The sequence below is a fragment of the Antechinus flavipes genome, chromosome 6 (genome assembly GCF_016432865.1).
Source record: "Antechinus flavipes isolate AdamAnt ecotype Samford, QLD, Australia chromosome 6, AdamAnt_v2, whole genome shotgun sequence".
Lineage (NCBI taxonomy): Eukaryota > Metazoa > Chordata > Mammalia > Dasyuromorphia > Dasyuridae > Antechinus > Antechinus flavipes.
In genome coordinates, this window is record NC_067403.1 from 84,046,553 (window position 1) to 84,064,052 (window position 17,500).

Genomic DNA, 17,500 nt, shown 5'->3' on the forward strand with positions numbered 1-17,500 from the left:
TCACCTATTAAACCTCTGTCTTGGAGTTGTCCTTCTGATTTTTCTGGTTTTTCCGGGAGGACCCTTGTTCTGATGCACTCTTTTTTTTTTTTTAATAACTTTTTTTTGATAGAACGCATGCCAGGGTAATTTTTTACAGCATTATCCCTTGCATTCACTTCTGTTCCGATTTTTCCCTTCACTCCCTCCACCCCTTCCCCCAGATGGCAAGCAGTCCTTTACATGTTGAATGGGTTGCAGTATATCCCAGATACAATATATGTGTGCAGAACCGAACAGTTTTCTTGTTGCACAGGGAGAATTGAATTCAGAAGGTATAAATAACCCGGGAAGAAAAACAAAAATGCAAGCAGTTTATATTCATTTCCCAGTGTTCTTTCTCTGGGTGTAGCTGCTTCTGTCCATCTGATGCACTCTTAATGAATTTTTAACCTGTTTATGTTTGCTTTCATGCAAAAAAAAATGTTCTTTATAGGGGATACTTAAAGAACTTGGAATTTTCTGAACTTTTCTGAATCTTACTCTTTCATGTTTAAGGACAGAGTTTGTCATTTAAAAAAAATTTTTTTTTATACTTTAGAAATGGGTATGAAGAAATGAGAATTAGTTTCCTAATCCCCCCTTCTCCCACCCCATTACTAAACAGGATAATTGTAAAATATAAAGGAGATAACATATCAAAAGTCCTTTGTAAGGTAATGAACTGAACCAGATACTACATTGAATTCCCAATTCCTGTATTTTTGCCTGCCTGCATTTTGGATTTCCTTCACAGGCTAATTGTACAATATTTCAGAGTCTGATTCTTTTTGTACAACAAAATAACAGTTTGGACATGTAAATTTGTCTTGTATTTAATTTATACTTTAATATATTTAACATGTACTGGTCATCCTGCCATCTTGGGAGGGGGGTGAGGGGAAGGAGGGGAAAAATTGGAACAAAAGTTTGGCAATTGTCAATGCTGTAAAATTACTCATGCATATAACTTGTAAATAAAAAGCTATTTTTTTAAAAAGTCTCTTGTAAGGATAGAATTCCATTTAACAATGTTATCAAATAATTGTTATTCATACAGGGATTCTTATTCAACAATAAATTGGTTACCTTCAATAAAGATTCATGTCCATCATTTTCAATGTCATTAAATGTTGTAAGTTTACAAGAAATTATTTTTGTTGTAATTTGTCTCTACAAGAGTTTCATAACAATCGTGGCAAACATAAAGCTGGGGGAAGGCAGAGGACAAATGCTCTAGAACAGATTGGAGAAATGAATAAAACAATTTTAAGGAATGAGTTGGTCAAAGAACAAATTATTGCAACTACATAGATCTTAGAGAGAGTGATAACAATGAAACAAAGGAGAATAACTCTTAATAGGAAGTTGAATCATTCTCAAAAGGAAAATGTATGCCTCAGAAAACACATTATTGCATTTCAAAGAAAGAATTAATTAAGATCAAATACAAATTTTCTTGTTTGTATATACACTAATAACCCTAAAAGAATTACAACACATTTTAAAATTCTTGCACTAATGTTTTGTTTTGTTTTGTTTTTTACTGAGGCAACTGGGGTTCAGTGACTTGCCCAGGGCCACACAGCTAGGAAGTGTTAAGTGTCTGAGGACAGATTTGAATTCAGGTCCTCTTGCCTTCAGGGCTGATGCTCTATCCACTGCACCACTTACCTGCCTCTGCACTAATGTTTTTAAAGCCTGTTAACATAAGGTCTCTGAAACTGATTTTTAAAAACATATGAGTATATGTGGGATTTCATTGAGCAGGAAGACAAACCTTTCATTCTCATTATGAGATGTATTTATTTCTGCTTAGAAGTTATCAGAATTAGGCTAAAGCCTAATAATCATTCCATCTTACATAGTGTCATGTAGCCTGCTCTGTTCAAATAGTAGAGATTTTCTTCAACTATGAAAAAAGGATTTTTCCTTAAAAAGCAATTATACTTATTTGTAACTTTTCTTTACTCCTGAGTTTCCTTCCAGTGTCTAAAATACTTCCTCTGTCTAGAATCTTTGCTACATCTTACAACATTCTGTGTAGTGTTCAGAGGATGGAGAGAGTAGAACCAGTTGAATAATCAGATGAGTCTCCATGAAGGATTTGACAATCTAGCCCTGGTCCATAGGAAAGGATTTGGCAGAGTAATGCAGCATTGCTCTCCCTGACTTTGCCAAAATCAAAAGTACAAATAAATCAGGAAAGAAGAAAAGTCAGGTAATAATATGCTGAATGTAGGGCTATAGCTAGATTTGGTTTATCAAATTTAGAGGATATATATATGAGACAAAGAATGGAAGCCAGTTGGCTTGTGAATGGCTACATAGGAGGGAAGTGTCTTTGTTCTGCCAACAACTCTCTTTAGCCAGGTTTACTCTAAAGTGTGAGGTATGGGATTATAGTGTTCATTGACTACTTATGATTTACACCATTTGTAGGCCTCAATCATATGAAGGGAGGGATAACAGGAGAGCAGTCTAATCTTTACTTGAACCAGTAATGTTAGTGATATTTGTGAATGTTAGGATAACCAAAGAAATGCCTCTAATATATTGAGCAGCTCATCTATGGAGGATTTATGAAGGACATGAACAACAATTCTCTAGAAAGAGAAGACATTCAGTGGTTTATGGCCAGAGACTTTCCCATAACCAGTCTTGTGCAGGAATCTGGGTGTTTTTCTATGCTGTGGGAATAGTTTGTTTCAGTCAAATAAACTGTTTCCTGTAGCATCCCTTAATGCTACCATAACCTTATAGCTCCCCTTAGAGCTACTCTTAATGCCATTCCCTCAAAGGCAAGGCTAGGCAACACTTAGCCATATTCAGGCACTAACCCAGTTCCCACAGAGACAGGCTGGCCAGGAGGTAGGGTTGAAGGGAAAGAGAACTTTATTTTTAAACAGCACATATTTATACCCCCCTGATGATCCAGGAGAAGGGGAGGTCTTCCAGGAAGCTGGCATAACAGGATTGGCCCGAGAAGAAGGAGGGATGCATGGTAGGCTTTGAGAGCACTAAGGAGGGAGAGGTGGTGCCTGTGCTGCTCAGCATCAGGCAAGGAGATAACAAAGGATTTGGACTTCAACACCTGGCTACGTTTGTGGTGATTACTTTCCTGAAAACAAGGCTGCCCAAAGACCACCAGGAACCCAATTTTTCTAGAGGTTACATGAATCACCAAGAAAAAAGTGTACTCCTTTTTGTCTCTATTCAATTTTCTCCAAAGATCTATCATACCTAACTTTTCTAATATTCTATTTATCTCCTTAACTTTTTTCTTATTTATTTTGTGGTTTGATTTATCTAGTTCTGAGAAAGCAAGTTTGAGATCCCCCACTAGTATAGTTTTGGTATCTATTTCTTCTTGTGTCTCCCTTACTTTCTCCTTCAGGAATTTAGATACTATATCACTTGGTGAATATATGTTTAATGTTGATATTGCTTCATTACTTATGATGCCCTATAGCAAAATATAGTTTTCTTCCTTATGTTTTTAAATTAGATTTATTTTTGCTTTTGCTTGATCTGAGATCAGGATGACTACCCTTGCTTTTTTATTACAAAGAAAAATAATTAAGATTAAATACAACTTTGCTAGCTTGTGTATAAACTTATAATCATAAAAGATATATTAAGACTCTTGCACTAATGTTTTTAAAGCCTATTAAGAAAAAGACTCTGCAACTTTTTTTTGAAAATATATTAATATGTGTGGGAATTCATTGAGCAGGAAGACTAATCTTTCATTCTCACTATGAGATGTATTTCTTTCTACTTAGATGTTATCAGAATGAAGATACTTAATGTCTAATAACCATTCCCTCTTACATAGAATATCATGTAGCTTGCCCGGTTCAAAAGAATTTCTTGAACTACAATAAAAGAATTTTTCCCTAAAAAGCACCACTTAGACTTCATTGTAACTTTTCTGTGCTCCTGAGTTTCCTTCCAGTGTTTAAAATACCTCCTTTTTCTAGGCCCCTTGCTGCTTCTCTCTTCTAAAGAATCTCATCATTTGGAGCAGGAGTGGGCCTTTTTTACTGTGGAGGGACATTTTATAATGAATGGGGAAACTCAGTAGTAGATTCAAGGTCGAGGAAGCCTCACGTACTAAAAAGGTTCTGTATGAACCAGCAATAGAGAGATTATAGTTTTGAAGTTGGGAAGAGAGGTAAAATGGAGAGACCCCTGAATTTTGTCAGACTGTGTTTTGAAAAAAAAGGCACAAGCTTGAAGGGAGTAGTAGAGTAATTATATAAGTTTCTCAAACAGGAAGAGAATTAGTATCTTCAGAAGATGGCCAGGAATGTAAATGGGAAACTGAAGAATTTAAAAAATATCTGAGGTGGAAAGCTCTTAACACTTTCTTTTATTATTATTATTGTTGTTGTTGTTTTATTGACAAAACATATGCATGGGTAATTTTTCAACACTGACCCTTGCAAAAACTTCTGTTCCCACTTTTCTCTTCTTTCCCTCCACCTCCCTCCCCTAGATGGCAGGTAGTCCCACACATGTTAAATATGTTAAAGTATATGTTAAATACAATATATTTACACATATTTGTATAGTTATCTTGTTGCACAAGAAAATTTGGATTTAGAAAGAAGGTAAAAATAATCTGGGAAGAAAAACAAAAATGCAAGCGGTCCACAATCATTTTCCAGTATTCTTTCACTGGGTGTAGCTGGTTCTATTCATCACTGATCTATTGGAACTAAATTGGGTCCTCTCATTGCCAAAGATAGCCACTTCCCTCAGAATTGATCCTCATATAGTATTTGTGGTAGAAGTGTATAATGATCTCCTAGTTCTGTTCATTTCACTTAGCATCAGTTCATGTAAGTCTCTCCAAGCCTCTCTGTATTCATTCTGCTGGTCATTTCTTACAGAACAATAATATTCCATAACATTCATATACCATTATTTACCCAGCCATTCTCCAATTGACGGGCATCCATTCAATTTCCAGTTTTTAGCCACTACAAAAAAGGGCTGCCACAAACATTTTTGCACATACAGGTCCCTGTCCCTTCTTTAATATCTCTTTGGGATATAAGCCCAGTAGTAACACTATTGGATCATAGGGTATGCACAGTTTGATAAATGTTTGCGTATAGTTCCACATTGCTCTCCAGAATGGTTGGATCCATTCACGATTCCACCAACAATACATCAGTGTCCCAGTTTTCCCACATCTCCTCCAACATTCGTCATTATCTTTTCCTGCCATCTTAGCCAATCTGACAGGTGTATAGCGGTATTTCAGAGTTGTCTTAATTTGCAGTATTCTGATCAATAATGATTTGAAACACCTTTTCATATGAGTAGAAAGAGGTTTAATTTCATCATCTGAAAACTGTCTGTTCATATCCTTTGACCATTTATCAGTTTGGAGAATGTCTTGACTTCTCATAAATTATAAATATATTCTCTATATATTTTGGAAATGAGGCCTTTATCAGAACCTTTAACTGTAAAAATGTTTTCCCAGTTTATTGCTTCCCTTCTAATCTTGGCTGCATTAGTTTTGTTTGTTCAAAAGCTTTTTATCTTGATATAATCAAATTTTCTATTTTTTCATCAATAATGATCTCTAGTTCTTCTTTGGTCACAAATCCCTTCCTCCTTCCCAAGTCTGAGAGGTAAATGATCATATGTTCTTCTAATTTATTTATAATCCTGTTCTTTATGCATAAATCATGAATCTATTTTGATCTTGGTGTATGGTGTTAAGTATGGTTAATGCCTAGTTTCAGCTAAAATAATTTCCAGTTTTCCCAGCAGTTTTTATCAAATAGTGAATTTTTATTTTAAAAGTTGGGATCTTTTGGTTTGTCAAATACTTGATTGCTATAGTTATTGACTATTTTGTCCTATGAACATCACCTATTCTACTGATCAACAAATCTGTTTCTTAGCCAATACCAAATGGTTTTGGTGACTGCTGCTTTATAATATAGTTTTAGGTCTGGTACATCTAGGCCACCTTCATTTTTTTTTCCCATTAGTTCCCTTGAAATTTTTCACCTATTGTTCTTCCATATGAATTTTCTTATTATTTTTTCTAGGTCATTAAAATAATTTCTTAGGATTCTGATTGATATAGTGCTAAATAAATAAATTAGTTTATGGAGTATTGTCATCTTTATTATATTCGCTTGGCCTATCCAAAAGCACTTGCTATTTTTCCAGTTGTTTACTTCTGACTTTATTTGTATGGAAAGTGTTTTGTAAATTTGTTCATATAGTTCCTGACTTTCCCTTGGCAGATAAGTTCCTGAATATTCATGCTTTCAACAAATATTTTAAATGGAATTTCTCTTTGTAATTTTTGCTGTTGGATTTTTTTAGTCATGTATAAAAATGCTGAGGATTTATGTGGGAAATCTCTTAACACTTTCAAAATTTAAGATTATAGTGACTGAAGGGCATTGTCAGAAAGCAAATGTACAAATTATGAAGATGAGGTGGAAACATACATATTATGAAACTCCAAAACTTAAATTTTTCCAAAAATTCCAAATTCTTCCTAATTATCAAGCATAAAACAGCTGTGTTTAACAAGCATTTAATGACTATTTCTGAACACTTTCACATTAGAGCTTGGCCAATTTTGTGAAATGAATTTTAAACTTCAAGTTATCCTCATACCTAAATGGTATGTTCATCCTTAGGAAGCAAAGATCACAATGATGAGGCTCTCAGGTATCTGAGCAAGGCAGACTAGAGAGCCTGCTAGCGAAGTTCCTCATTATTCATTTAGGATTTTGAGGCCCAACAAATCTTAAGTCTCTCAAAAACCCAATTTTAAGCTAGGCAGTTAGTCATCAGAGTAATGAAATATAAGACTAAATAACATTATGTAACTCCAGCTGGGGCTGGAAACAAATGTACCTTTGCTATAATCTGAATAAAAGCACCTGTGTAAAACTGAAACCCTCCAGGTTCACTCTATCCTCTATTATCTTCTCTTCTCTCTGATTAAACTGGTGGTTTCATAATTTTTTTTTCACCTGGAACAAGCCACCTTTATATCTTTTCATAGAAAGGAGTTACTACCTGGAAATGAGAAAAAATGATTTCATAGTGGGAAATTTAACTTTACTGGCACAGGTCCAGGTTTACTTTGGGGCCTTCAATTCTAGAACTGATTTGTCAAAAATGGAACTCTGATCTTAGATTATTGACATGGCCCTATTATTTGCCTCTGAACCTCTAGATTCCTCCTCTCTAGTGTGAACTTCACTTAACACTCCAGTGAACTGATTCTGTTTTAGATGGAGGTGTCACTCCACCCTCTACTTCTAAGTCTGAGTTCACACCTGAGCTGTAGTCTCTAAGCCAGAGCTTCACAGAGCACTAAACTCAAACACTTCTTAAATTCATATTAGTGTAAAGTATTATTCTAAGTAATGTTGAGGATACAAGGGTGAGAGCCTTAATGATGCTAATAGAATGATTTCCAGAAAAACATTATAGGGAAAAAGGAATTTTGAATGACTACAGAATGCTAATCAAAGCACTAATAAATCACTACTCCCAAATAATGAAAACACATCTTTCAACAGAAGGTGAAATGTGGAAAGACATATTTTTTTGGTTCATATCTAATATGGGGATAATAAAATATGTATTGAAAGATTTATTTTGTATTTTTGCAAAAAAAATTTTTGCTCAGTGGACAAGAGGGTAGAAACATTAAATTCTTTTTAATCTTAAAAATGGCAAAATATTTAAAAATATTTTAAGGAGAAATCTTGATTTTTTTAAATATAAGAATGATTTTGGAAAGAGCAGGTGTCCACACTGATGGCATCATGTAGGGTTTTTTTTATTAGAATTTAAACTATAGCAACAATTTCATCTGCAGACATTACCTAGTTTCTCTCCATTACAAAAAAAAAAAAAAAAAAAAAAAAAAAAAAAAAAACGTTTGCTGGAGGTTTTAAATAAAAACTACTTATTCTTTTTAGAAAAGCTTCCTTTATCCCTATACTCTTTAGTGTTTTTAATAGAAATGGATGCTGTGTTTTGTTAAAAGCCTTTTCTGCATCTATTGAGATTATCATATGATTTCTGTTGGTTTGCTTATTAATATGGTCAATTATAATAGTTTTTCTAACTTTGAACTAATCCCACACTCCTGATTTGAATCCCACTCGGTCATACTGCATTATCCTGTTGATAAGCTGCTGCAAACTCTTAGCTAATATTTTCTTTAAAAAATTTTTGTATCAATATTCATTAGGTAGATTGGTCTGTAAATTTATATCTCTGTTTTATTCTCTGCTGGTTCAGATATCAGGGCTATATTTGTATTATAGAAGGAATTTGGCAGTAGTCCTTCTTTACCTATTTTTCCAAATAGTTTGCATAATATTGAAAATTATTGTTTTTTAAATATTTGGTAGCATTCACTTGTGAATCCCTCTGATCCTGGAGATTTCTTTTTAGGAACTTCATTAATGACTTGTTCAATTTTCTTTTTCTAAAATGGGACTATTTAAGTATTTTATTTCCTTTTCTGTTAACATGGGCAATTTAAATTTTTGTAAATATTCATCCATTTTGTTTATTTTGTTAGACTTGTGGCTAGAGTTGGACAAAATAACTCTTAATTATTGCTTTAGTTTATTTTTTACTGGAAATGAGTTTAGCCCTTTTGTTCTTGGTGCTGGCAATTTATTTTTTTTTCTAATCCAAAGATTTATATAATTTGTTAGCTTTTACATATAATCAACTCTGTTTTGTTCATTAGATGAATTAGTTGAATTACTTTATTAATTTTTCCTTTGAATTTCAAAATTCATAATTTGGTATTTGGTATTTCAATTAGGGGGTTTCAGTTTCTTCTTTTTCTTGGTTATTTAGTTGCATGCCTAATTCATTGAACTCTTCTTTCTCTATTTTTTTTATGTAGCTATTTAGAAATATACATTTTCCCTTGAGAAGTACTTTGGCTGCATTTTATGGGTTTTGGTATGTTGTCTCAATATTGTCAGTTTCTTGGATGAAATTATGGATTATTTCTGTGATTTGTTTTGTGACCTACTCATTTTTAGAATTAACAAAAACAAAGGTGGAAATTTCTTTCCAGGTCACCTGAGGTATTTTCACACTGGAGATGCTAATTTGCAGGCTGTTTGAAGGAAAACAGTGTGGAAATAAAAGATTTATATTTGTTATTTTGCTTCAGTGATTCTTTGCAGTGGTTGACATTCCCAAAGGTCAAATGGATCAGTAGACACAGTACAAGATTATGGAATCTAGCCCATCTGGATTTCTGAGGTGGGCAATAAAGATATCCAAGACAAATATGAGAGGTGAGCACCAGGTGATAAGTGCAAAGTCACATGTCTTACTATCTGCCTGAGGCAGAACTGTTTTCTAAGGAGGAACTACTATATAAACCCACATTTAATGACAAGGGAGTGAACAGTTGCCCATGATTCTTGAGCCAATGTTATAATATGAGTTGTAAGCCTCCAGTTATTCAGATAACACAATATGGACTTCTATTATGTGGAGAAAAGTGGCTGAAGACGGTTTCAAATAAGATCTGCCAGGGAGCTGAAAAAGTATGTCAGCTAATCCCTAACCCCATCATTTACATTTAGACATTGGAGGGCCATAGTCAGAAAATTCTAAATCTTTTAAAAGTTCTACTTAAAAGCTAATGGTGATGCTTGAGATCCCCTGGTAGGGTGGGGTAAAACAAATTTTAAAGTCATAAACAAATAAACAAACATAACTCTGCTTATGAAGAGGAAAAATGGCTCAGGTTGAAGAAAACTTGACACTGGGGCATCTAGGTCAAACAGTTATTAAAACACCAGGCCTGGAAAAAGGAAGATTTATTTTATTCAGTACAAATACAGTCTCAGATACATATTTAGTTGTGTGGCCCTGAGCAAGCCATTTTACCCTGCTTGCCTCAGTTTCCTCATCTGTAAAATGAGCTGGAGAACAAAATGGCAAACCACTCAAGTATCTTTACCAAGAAAACCACAAGTAGGGTCATGAAAAGTCAGCCTTGAATGAAAAATAATTCTAACTCTTTAGTAATATAGATATAAAGAAATAGAGCTTGGGACATGGACACAGAATGATACCAGATATGAAACAAGACCTAATTAGGATTCACTGAGTGCTATTCAAAAATTTCTTGAGAACTCTGACCTCTTTTGAAAAAAAAAAAAAAAAAAACCTTTATTTTGTAATTCAATTTACATTTATCCAATTGAATTTGACTTCAAACCATGGATGTTGGATGACTTCTAATCACTAAGGAAAATATACTTTTATACCACAAAATATGAACATGATTGCTCTGTAAATTTTAGAAAGTATTTATAATAGAAGAACCATTAAATATGTGCTCATGAACAATGGACATTGGAACCGAATTTTCCCCCTCAATTGGTGGACAAGGAGAAAATACTGGTCTCAGGGGTTCAGAAAAGGGGAAAGATGGGAAACTCAATAAAAAGGATTTCTCCAGGACATCATAAAATGAAATTTTGCCTTGATTATACTCTAGAAAAATCCCAACTCTGTGAATAGGGTTCACTGCCACTGGTGATATATGGGAGCAATTGCTGAACACAGTGCAAGCATCCTCATTTTGTATATAGGTAATCAGAAATACATCTCCAGGAAAGAATGGGACACTAGAACTCCTGCTCACTGACTCCTTACACACACCAACTTTCCATTGCATACTGTTTCCCACATCCACTTCCCAGTAGTGAACACCAGAGGTAAAAACTTGAGCCCCCAAAATGATTTCATCTTCAAATCGGTCTGGAGTCATAGGTATATTCTGCAGGCATCCTCCATTCCTGACTGTCTTCAGATCATTAGACACGATGAGATAGGGAGAGGCACTTTCAGGATCCAGGGTCACATTCACTGCAAAAAAAGCAATAAAAAATTGCTAAGAAGATCAACTTGAGATTCTTAAAATTTGAATGAGCTCATAAGTGCAGTACTGCATTCCCACTAAGCAGTCCAGCTGGACAAAGGAACGAGGATTAAAGTCTCCCAGGATCCTCTAAGTGTGGATGCTGATCTAGTTCTCAAAATTAAACACACTCTATCCCCACCCTTCAACACCAATGATGTTTAGAGACTGCCTCTATCGGAGGTAGAAGCCTTCAACATAACAGTTATGATCTGACTTCATATTCAGTAATAAGCGCCAGAATACATAGCAAGTTTTTTTTTTTTAATCAATAAATATCACTGGACTTTGACATAGTAATTAATGATCAGGGTTCTCCTATATCGCTCTGGAGCCAGTTCCAAGATTAGAAAAAGTGCCAGGTCCTCCTGCACGCACCCCCACCCACCTGAATCCCAGTGGGTTAAACCACACATTCATTTAGGGGCTTAGTGTCATCAATGCTCACCTCTGAATGTATTCATCATTTCGAATATCCCAGTGATGTGAATCCTTGCCAGTTTATTTCTTGCTGTCTCTGGACGCTTGCTCAATAGTGTCTGAATTCTAAAAAGAGAATAGATTCATTTACTATTGGTGATTAGTAGAAGCCCTCCATTGACCTTGCAAGGTACTTTAGCCCACTCCCCCACTGAAGGTCTTCACTTAATCAGTCCTTGTTTACAGGCTTTCTTCCTATGCCCTAAACATCCATACACTCACATCACTCACGTTGTCTAAAGAGAATCTTACCTCCTAGATGTGTCTCCAGCAACCTGGGGAAGAAAAGAGACAGCAGGTTAATAAGGAGTTTAATATACCCTTGGACCAAGAACTCCTGTGACAAGATTTCTAGCTATACTTGTATTTTTTTTTATTATTAAAGCTTTTCATTTTTCAAAACACATACTTGGATAATTCTTTGACATTAACCCTGGCAAAACCTTGTATACCATTTTTTCCCTCCTTCCCACACACCCTCCACTAGATGACAACTTGTCCAATATATGTTAGATGTGATAAAAATATATGTTAAATACAATATATGCATACAAATTTATAAAATTATCTTGCCATGTTGTGAACCACTCTCAGTTCCCACAGTCCTCTCTCTAGAGGTAGATGGTTCTATGCTTATAGATCTCACCAGCTAAGGTTTCATTCAGAAAGTACAAGTAAAATAGAAGAAAAAGTCAGAAAAATAATTTCAGTGAGAGGGAAGGAAGGAAGGAAGGAAGGAAGGAAGGAAGGAAGGAAGGAAGGAAGGAAGGAAGGAGGGAGCAAGAGAGGCAGAGAGTGAGGAAGGAAGCAAAGAAGGAAGAAAGAAAAGGAACAAGGAAGGAAAGAAGGAAGAGAAAGAAGAAAGGGAAGAATGAAGGAAGGAAAGGAAGGGAGGAAGGGAGAAAAGAAAGAAGGGATGGAAGGAGGCAGAAAGGAAAGGTTATTGGCAAATTCTCCTAGTGAAAATTGAAATGATCCAAGTCTCATCATCAGAAAAGGGCCACTGGTTACCCTGTGGTTAAGAATCATCAAGAATTCCCCATTTCCCACATATCTCAGGGAACTACAATCATTATAGAAACCCTGTCCTGACTTTAGCTCAGATATGAAAACATTGTACTCAAGTTCTATTTCTTTCTTCTATTCTTTCTTTCAAAGTTAAGACATTCCTCTTTGTTCCAATTCATTGCAGGGAAACCAGAGCACTTTGTAATAAAGTGAACATATGTTTGCTGCCACTTCTCCTTTTCCCTTATATCACTGGGCACATCTCATCCATAACTCTGGAGATACAGTGTGTGGTTTGCTCAGACTCTCTTGGGGAACCTGTGCCAGACTCATTATTCTGATCCTAAAATACCAGTGGGCTTCTAGACTTTTTGAATTAGAAAAGTGTCCCAGCTGATACATTGTTGGTGGAATTGTGAATGCATCCATCCATTCTGCAGAGAAATTCAGAATGTGCTCAAAAAGTTATCAAACTGTGCATACCCTTTGACCCAGCACTGTTACTACTGGGCTTATACCCCAAAGAGATCTTTAAAAAGGGAAAGGGACCTGAATACACAAAAATGTTTATGGCAGCCCTTTTTGTAGTGGCTAGAAACTGGAAAATGCCCATCACTTGGAGAATGGCTGAATAAATTGTGGTGCATGAATATTATGGAATATTATTGTTCTGTAAGAAATGACCGGTCAGATAATTTCAGAGAAGCCTGGAGAAACTTACATGAACTGATGCTAAGTGAAATGAGCAGAACCAGAAGATCATTAGACACTTCAACAACAGTACTATATGATGATCAATTCTGATTGATGTGGCTCTCTTCAACAATGTAATGAACCTAATTAGTTCCATTTGTGCAGGAATGAAGAGAACCAGCTACATGCAACGAAAGAACTATGGCAAATAAGTATGGACCACACCATAGCATTTTCACTCCTTCTGTTATTGTCCACGTGCATTTTTGTTTTCCTTCTCAGGTTATTTTTACCTTCTTTCTAAAGCTGATTTTTCTTGTGCAGCAAGATAACCGTATAAATATGTATACATATATTGCATTTAACATATACTTTAACATATTTAACATGTATTGGCCTACCTGCCATCTATGGGAGGGGATAGGGGAAAAGAGAGGAAAAGTTGGAACAGAAGGTTTTGCAAGAGTCAATGCTGAAAAATTACTAATGCATATATCTTATAAATAAAAGGCTATAATAAAAAAGAAAGAAAGAAAAGAAAAGTGTCCCAGGATTATTCCTTTCCAAGTCTCACCTGTAGAAATTGGAGATTGGGAATCTGGCAAATTTGTTCAATCTTTATGATCTCCTCCTTTAAATTCTGAAGGTGCTGGGAGAGTCTGTTTTCACTTTCTATGAACTTCTGCAGGTTTTGCTTTTCCTCCCAGGCCAGCTTGATAAGGTGCCGCTTCTCTTGCAACTTGAGGAAATCCAGTAATCTTCCATATTCAGCTCTAACACTCTCCCTCCAAGCATTTGTCTGTCTCTGTAAGAAAATAATTTAATCTAATTGAGACCAGAAACTTCTCAAGCAGGGTCAAAAGAAGACAATGACCCTCTCCTACCTCACTGTGAAGTCTTTATGTATACAAGTTGCCTAAAATAATTGTGAATCTACTTAGTAAGGAATATAAAGTCACTATACAAGAACAATTTTGAAACACACTTTATAGAAGAATAAGAAGACCCAACTGATTACATAAATAAGAATTGTTCATGGGAAGGCAGAACCAACATCTTCAAAAATCATTCACTTGTTCAGGGTTGTACAAATCCAAATAACTGCTAGGAAAAGTAACAGAATTCAAATTGAGGAACAGGTGAGCAGAACCAAAAGAAACCAATTCATGATAACAAGAACATCATAAGGACAACCAACTTTGAAAGACTAAAGAATTCTGTGCAACGCAAGGACCAACCACAATCCACAGGACGAGTGATGAAACATGCCAATCCCTCCAGGACAGAGAGGTGAGGAGATAAGACATGTACATTATATATAAGACATAGCTGATTTGGGAATTCTTTTGCTTGACTCTGCATTTTGGTTGTAAAGATTATGGTTGGCGGTTTTGGTTTGTATTTTTGTGGAGAGGTCAGGGTAGGAGGGAAGGAAAGAAGGGTGTATCCACTGAAAAAAGGATACTGTGCAAATGAAAACCATTCTGACCAAAGTGATTCCGCTTTGGGCTGTAAGCTTGTGGGGTGGGTTTGGCAGAGATTTCTTATCCCTGGGAGAGACCTCAAGACGTCCCCTTTGGACAGTACTAATGTCCCTTGAATTCCAGACCGGTATTGGGGTCCTTCCCCCTCCCCTGAAATGACAAAATACTTACACTCCAGTTCTCTTTTCTCTCTCTCTCATTAGTCAGCATGTTCTCAATTGTTTCCATTTCTCTCCAGAGAAGATTGGAAGTTTCTTGGATCTTGTCCTAGGGAAACAAAAAACATTTTCACCTTCAGGGTTCTCCTTATGCTCTGGAGCTCCTGTGCTGGCCCAGCAAAGTCCTCCTCACCTCCTGAAAACCCCTGATATTTGGAGGATGTCTATATAGTTGTCCCTGTAGGGTAGATGGTATAGCTGACACAGAGCCTCAGGGGCTCTCTGGCTTCCATTTCTATTTGATCAGTGTCAAGAAGGAAAGAGAAAGATACTACAGGGGAGTGAGGTAGCTGGTCTGGATTCCTTCTAAGCAGAAACACTTACCCTGGAAGCCTGTGCAGCCCTGTTTAGAGGCTGCACCAGGTGATTGCTGTGCTCCTGACTTTGGAAGCAAGATGCACAGAGGAAGGACTGGTCCTCCTCACAGAACAGGTTTTGCTCCTCCTTGTGCTTCTCACACATGATTCTTTCCTCTCTGATCTGCAACAAGTAGGGTCTGAGGTTCCTGGCTATGCTGACTAGCTTCCGTAGGCGATGGTTAGGCTGGACTTCTCTCATCCAGAAGGCTCTCCTGCACTCAGGACAAGAGCTGGGCTCTTCAGCTCCTTCCCAGCTCCTGAGGAGGCACAGGTGGCAAAAGCTGTGGCCACAGCCCAAGGTCACCGGGTGGCTGAAATACTCCAAGCACACAGCACAGGTCAGCTCTTCCTTGAGGTCTTCAGCTAAATTAGCTGCAGCCATCTTCCTGAAGAGAGAGACAAAGTAGAAATGAACCTTTGGTATGATTGGAAGAAACAGCCCTCAGCACTTTCCTGATTGAGCTGATTCAGTCCCAATGGCCTCTGAACACTTCCAGCTTTGTATCTTCTCTGAAAAAGAAGCAGCAGCATCCCAAAATATTTCCAGTTGGGAAACTCACCTTTATTTCTGTGGATCTTATTGATTTCTTTCAGGGTCTGCACTTTCCCATATGAAGTCCCAAGAATCAGGAATGTGTCCTGTAGTCATGCTATGCCCCTTTTATATTCCTCAGAGCTCCACCTCTCTAGAGTCACAAGTGGGGGTGGGAGGGAAGTTAACTCACCTAGTTCACACCTTGGTGCAGGTTGTGCCTTAGTCAGGTTCCAGAGCTGAATTCACACCAGGTGACTGAGTTAACAAGTCAAAAGCTTCACAACTCGAAGCGTTCACATCAGCAAACACTAAAAATGTTTTTTATTAAAATGATAAGCAGGCAGAATTCACAAAAACCTGGAAAGGCTTATGTGAACTGATACTTAGTGAAATGAGCAGAACCAAGTAACACTGCTTTGATCAATTAATTGTGACTGACTTAATTCTTAGCAATACAATCATCCAAGACTTTTATGACCATGTATTGAGGAAAAACTGATGGAGTCTGGATGCAGATGGAAGTACATTATTTCACTTTTCCCCCTTGGTTTTTCCTTTGGTTCTGTTTCTTTTTTCAACAGGTATATAATGTGGAAATCTGATTTATATAATTGCACATGTATAATGTATATCTGATTGCTCGCCATCTTTGGGAGGGGAAAGGGGAAGAAGGAAGGGGGAAAATAGACTTAAGATGGAAAATGGAAACTGGATGAGGATGGAAGTATACTATTTTTAGTTTTTTTCTTTTTTGCTTTTTCTTTCTGATAGTTTTTCCCTTTTGTTCTTATTTTTCTTTCACAACATGACTAAGGTGTAAATATGTTTAACATAGATGCATATGTATAACTTATAAAAGATTTCTTAAAATCTTGAGTATGAGGGAGGGGAAGGAGAAAAATTTGAACTTATATAAAATTTCTTTAAGTCTTGTGTATAGAGGAGGGGAAGGAGAAATAATTGAATGTTGAAAACTCTTTACATATAATTGAACAAAGAGTTTATATGAAATGAAAAAAACATTTTTAAAAAATTATGAGTCACATACATATTAAGTGTTCCATATGATCAGTCCCTTCATAAAACAGTCTGTATATTTTATGATTAACCAAGTTGGAAATAAAAGTTTTCCTTTTGTATGGCTATACACTTCTTAGGAGGAGAAGAGGGAGGAACAAAAAATATAACTATAATGTGCTATCAGAAAAAGAAAAAGGAAAAAAAATGATTGTTGGGTTTACCAAAAACAAAAGCAAACATCAAACAACCCAAGCTATTCAACCTAGAATTATAGTCCTTTCTATATTCTAAACAACCAAGTACATGAATATTTAGCCTAATCATCTGACTATTATAGATATATATTTCTGCATAAAATACAGTCCTTACAGAAACAAAAGAACAAGATTATGTTATGACCATCTGTGATGACAATTGAGCCTTTTCAACAATGAAGTGACTCAATCAAGGCAATTTCAATAGACATGTAATAGAAATTGCCATTCACATGCAGAAACAAAACTGTGAAGACTGAATATGGATCAAAACATACTGTTTTTATCTTTTTGTTGTTATTTGTTTTTTCTCCTTTTTGATATTGTTCTTGTGCAGCATGATGAATAGGGAGATATGTTTAGAAGAATTACACATATCTAACTTATATTAGATTGCCAGCTATCTTAGGGAGACAGGTGGGAAGAAGGGAGAAAAATATGGAACACAAGGTTTTGCAA

General features: G+C 36.0%; 1 protein-coding gene across 1 annotated transcript in view; it reads right to left on the bottom strand.

The window, feature by feature from the left end:
• The window catches only part of LOC127541406 (probable E3 ubiquitin-protein ligase TRIML1), a 19,812-nt gene extending 4,198 nt beyond the window's left edge, over positions 1–15,614 (bottom strand). Inside the window, exons 1-5 of the mRNA XM_051966688.1 lie at positions 15,198–15,614; positions 13,746–13,976; positions 11,723–11,745; positions 11,439–11,536; positions 10,750–10,938 (exon numbers count right to left, since the gene is read on the bottom strand). Coding sequence (XP_051822648.1) covers positions 10,750–10,938; positions 11,439–11,536; positions 11,723–11,745; positions 13,746–13,976; positions 15,198–15,614 — 958 coding nt within the window. The remainder of the gene's footprint in view (positions 1–10,749; positions 10,939–11,438; positions 11,537–11,722; positions 11,746–13,745; positions 13,977–15,197) is intronic.
• Positions 15,615–17,500: the final 1,886 nt, after the last annotated feature.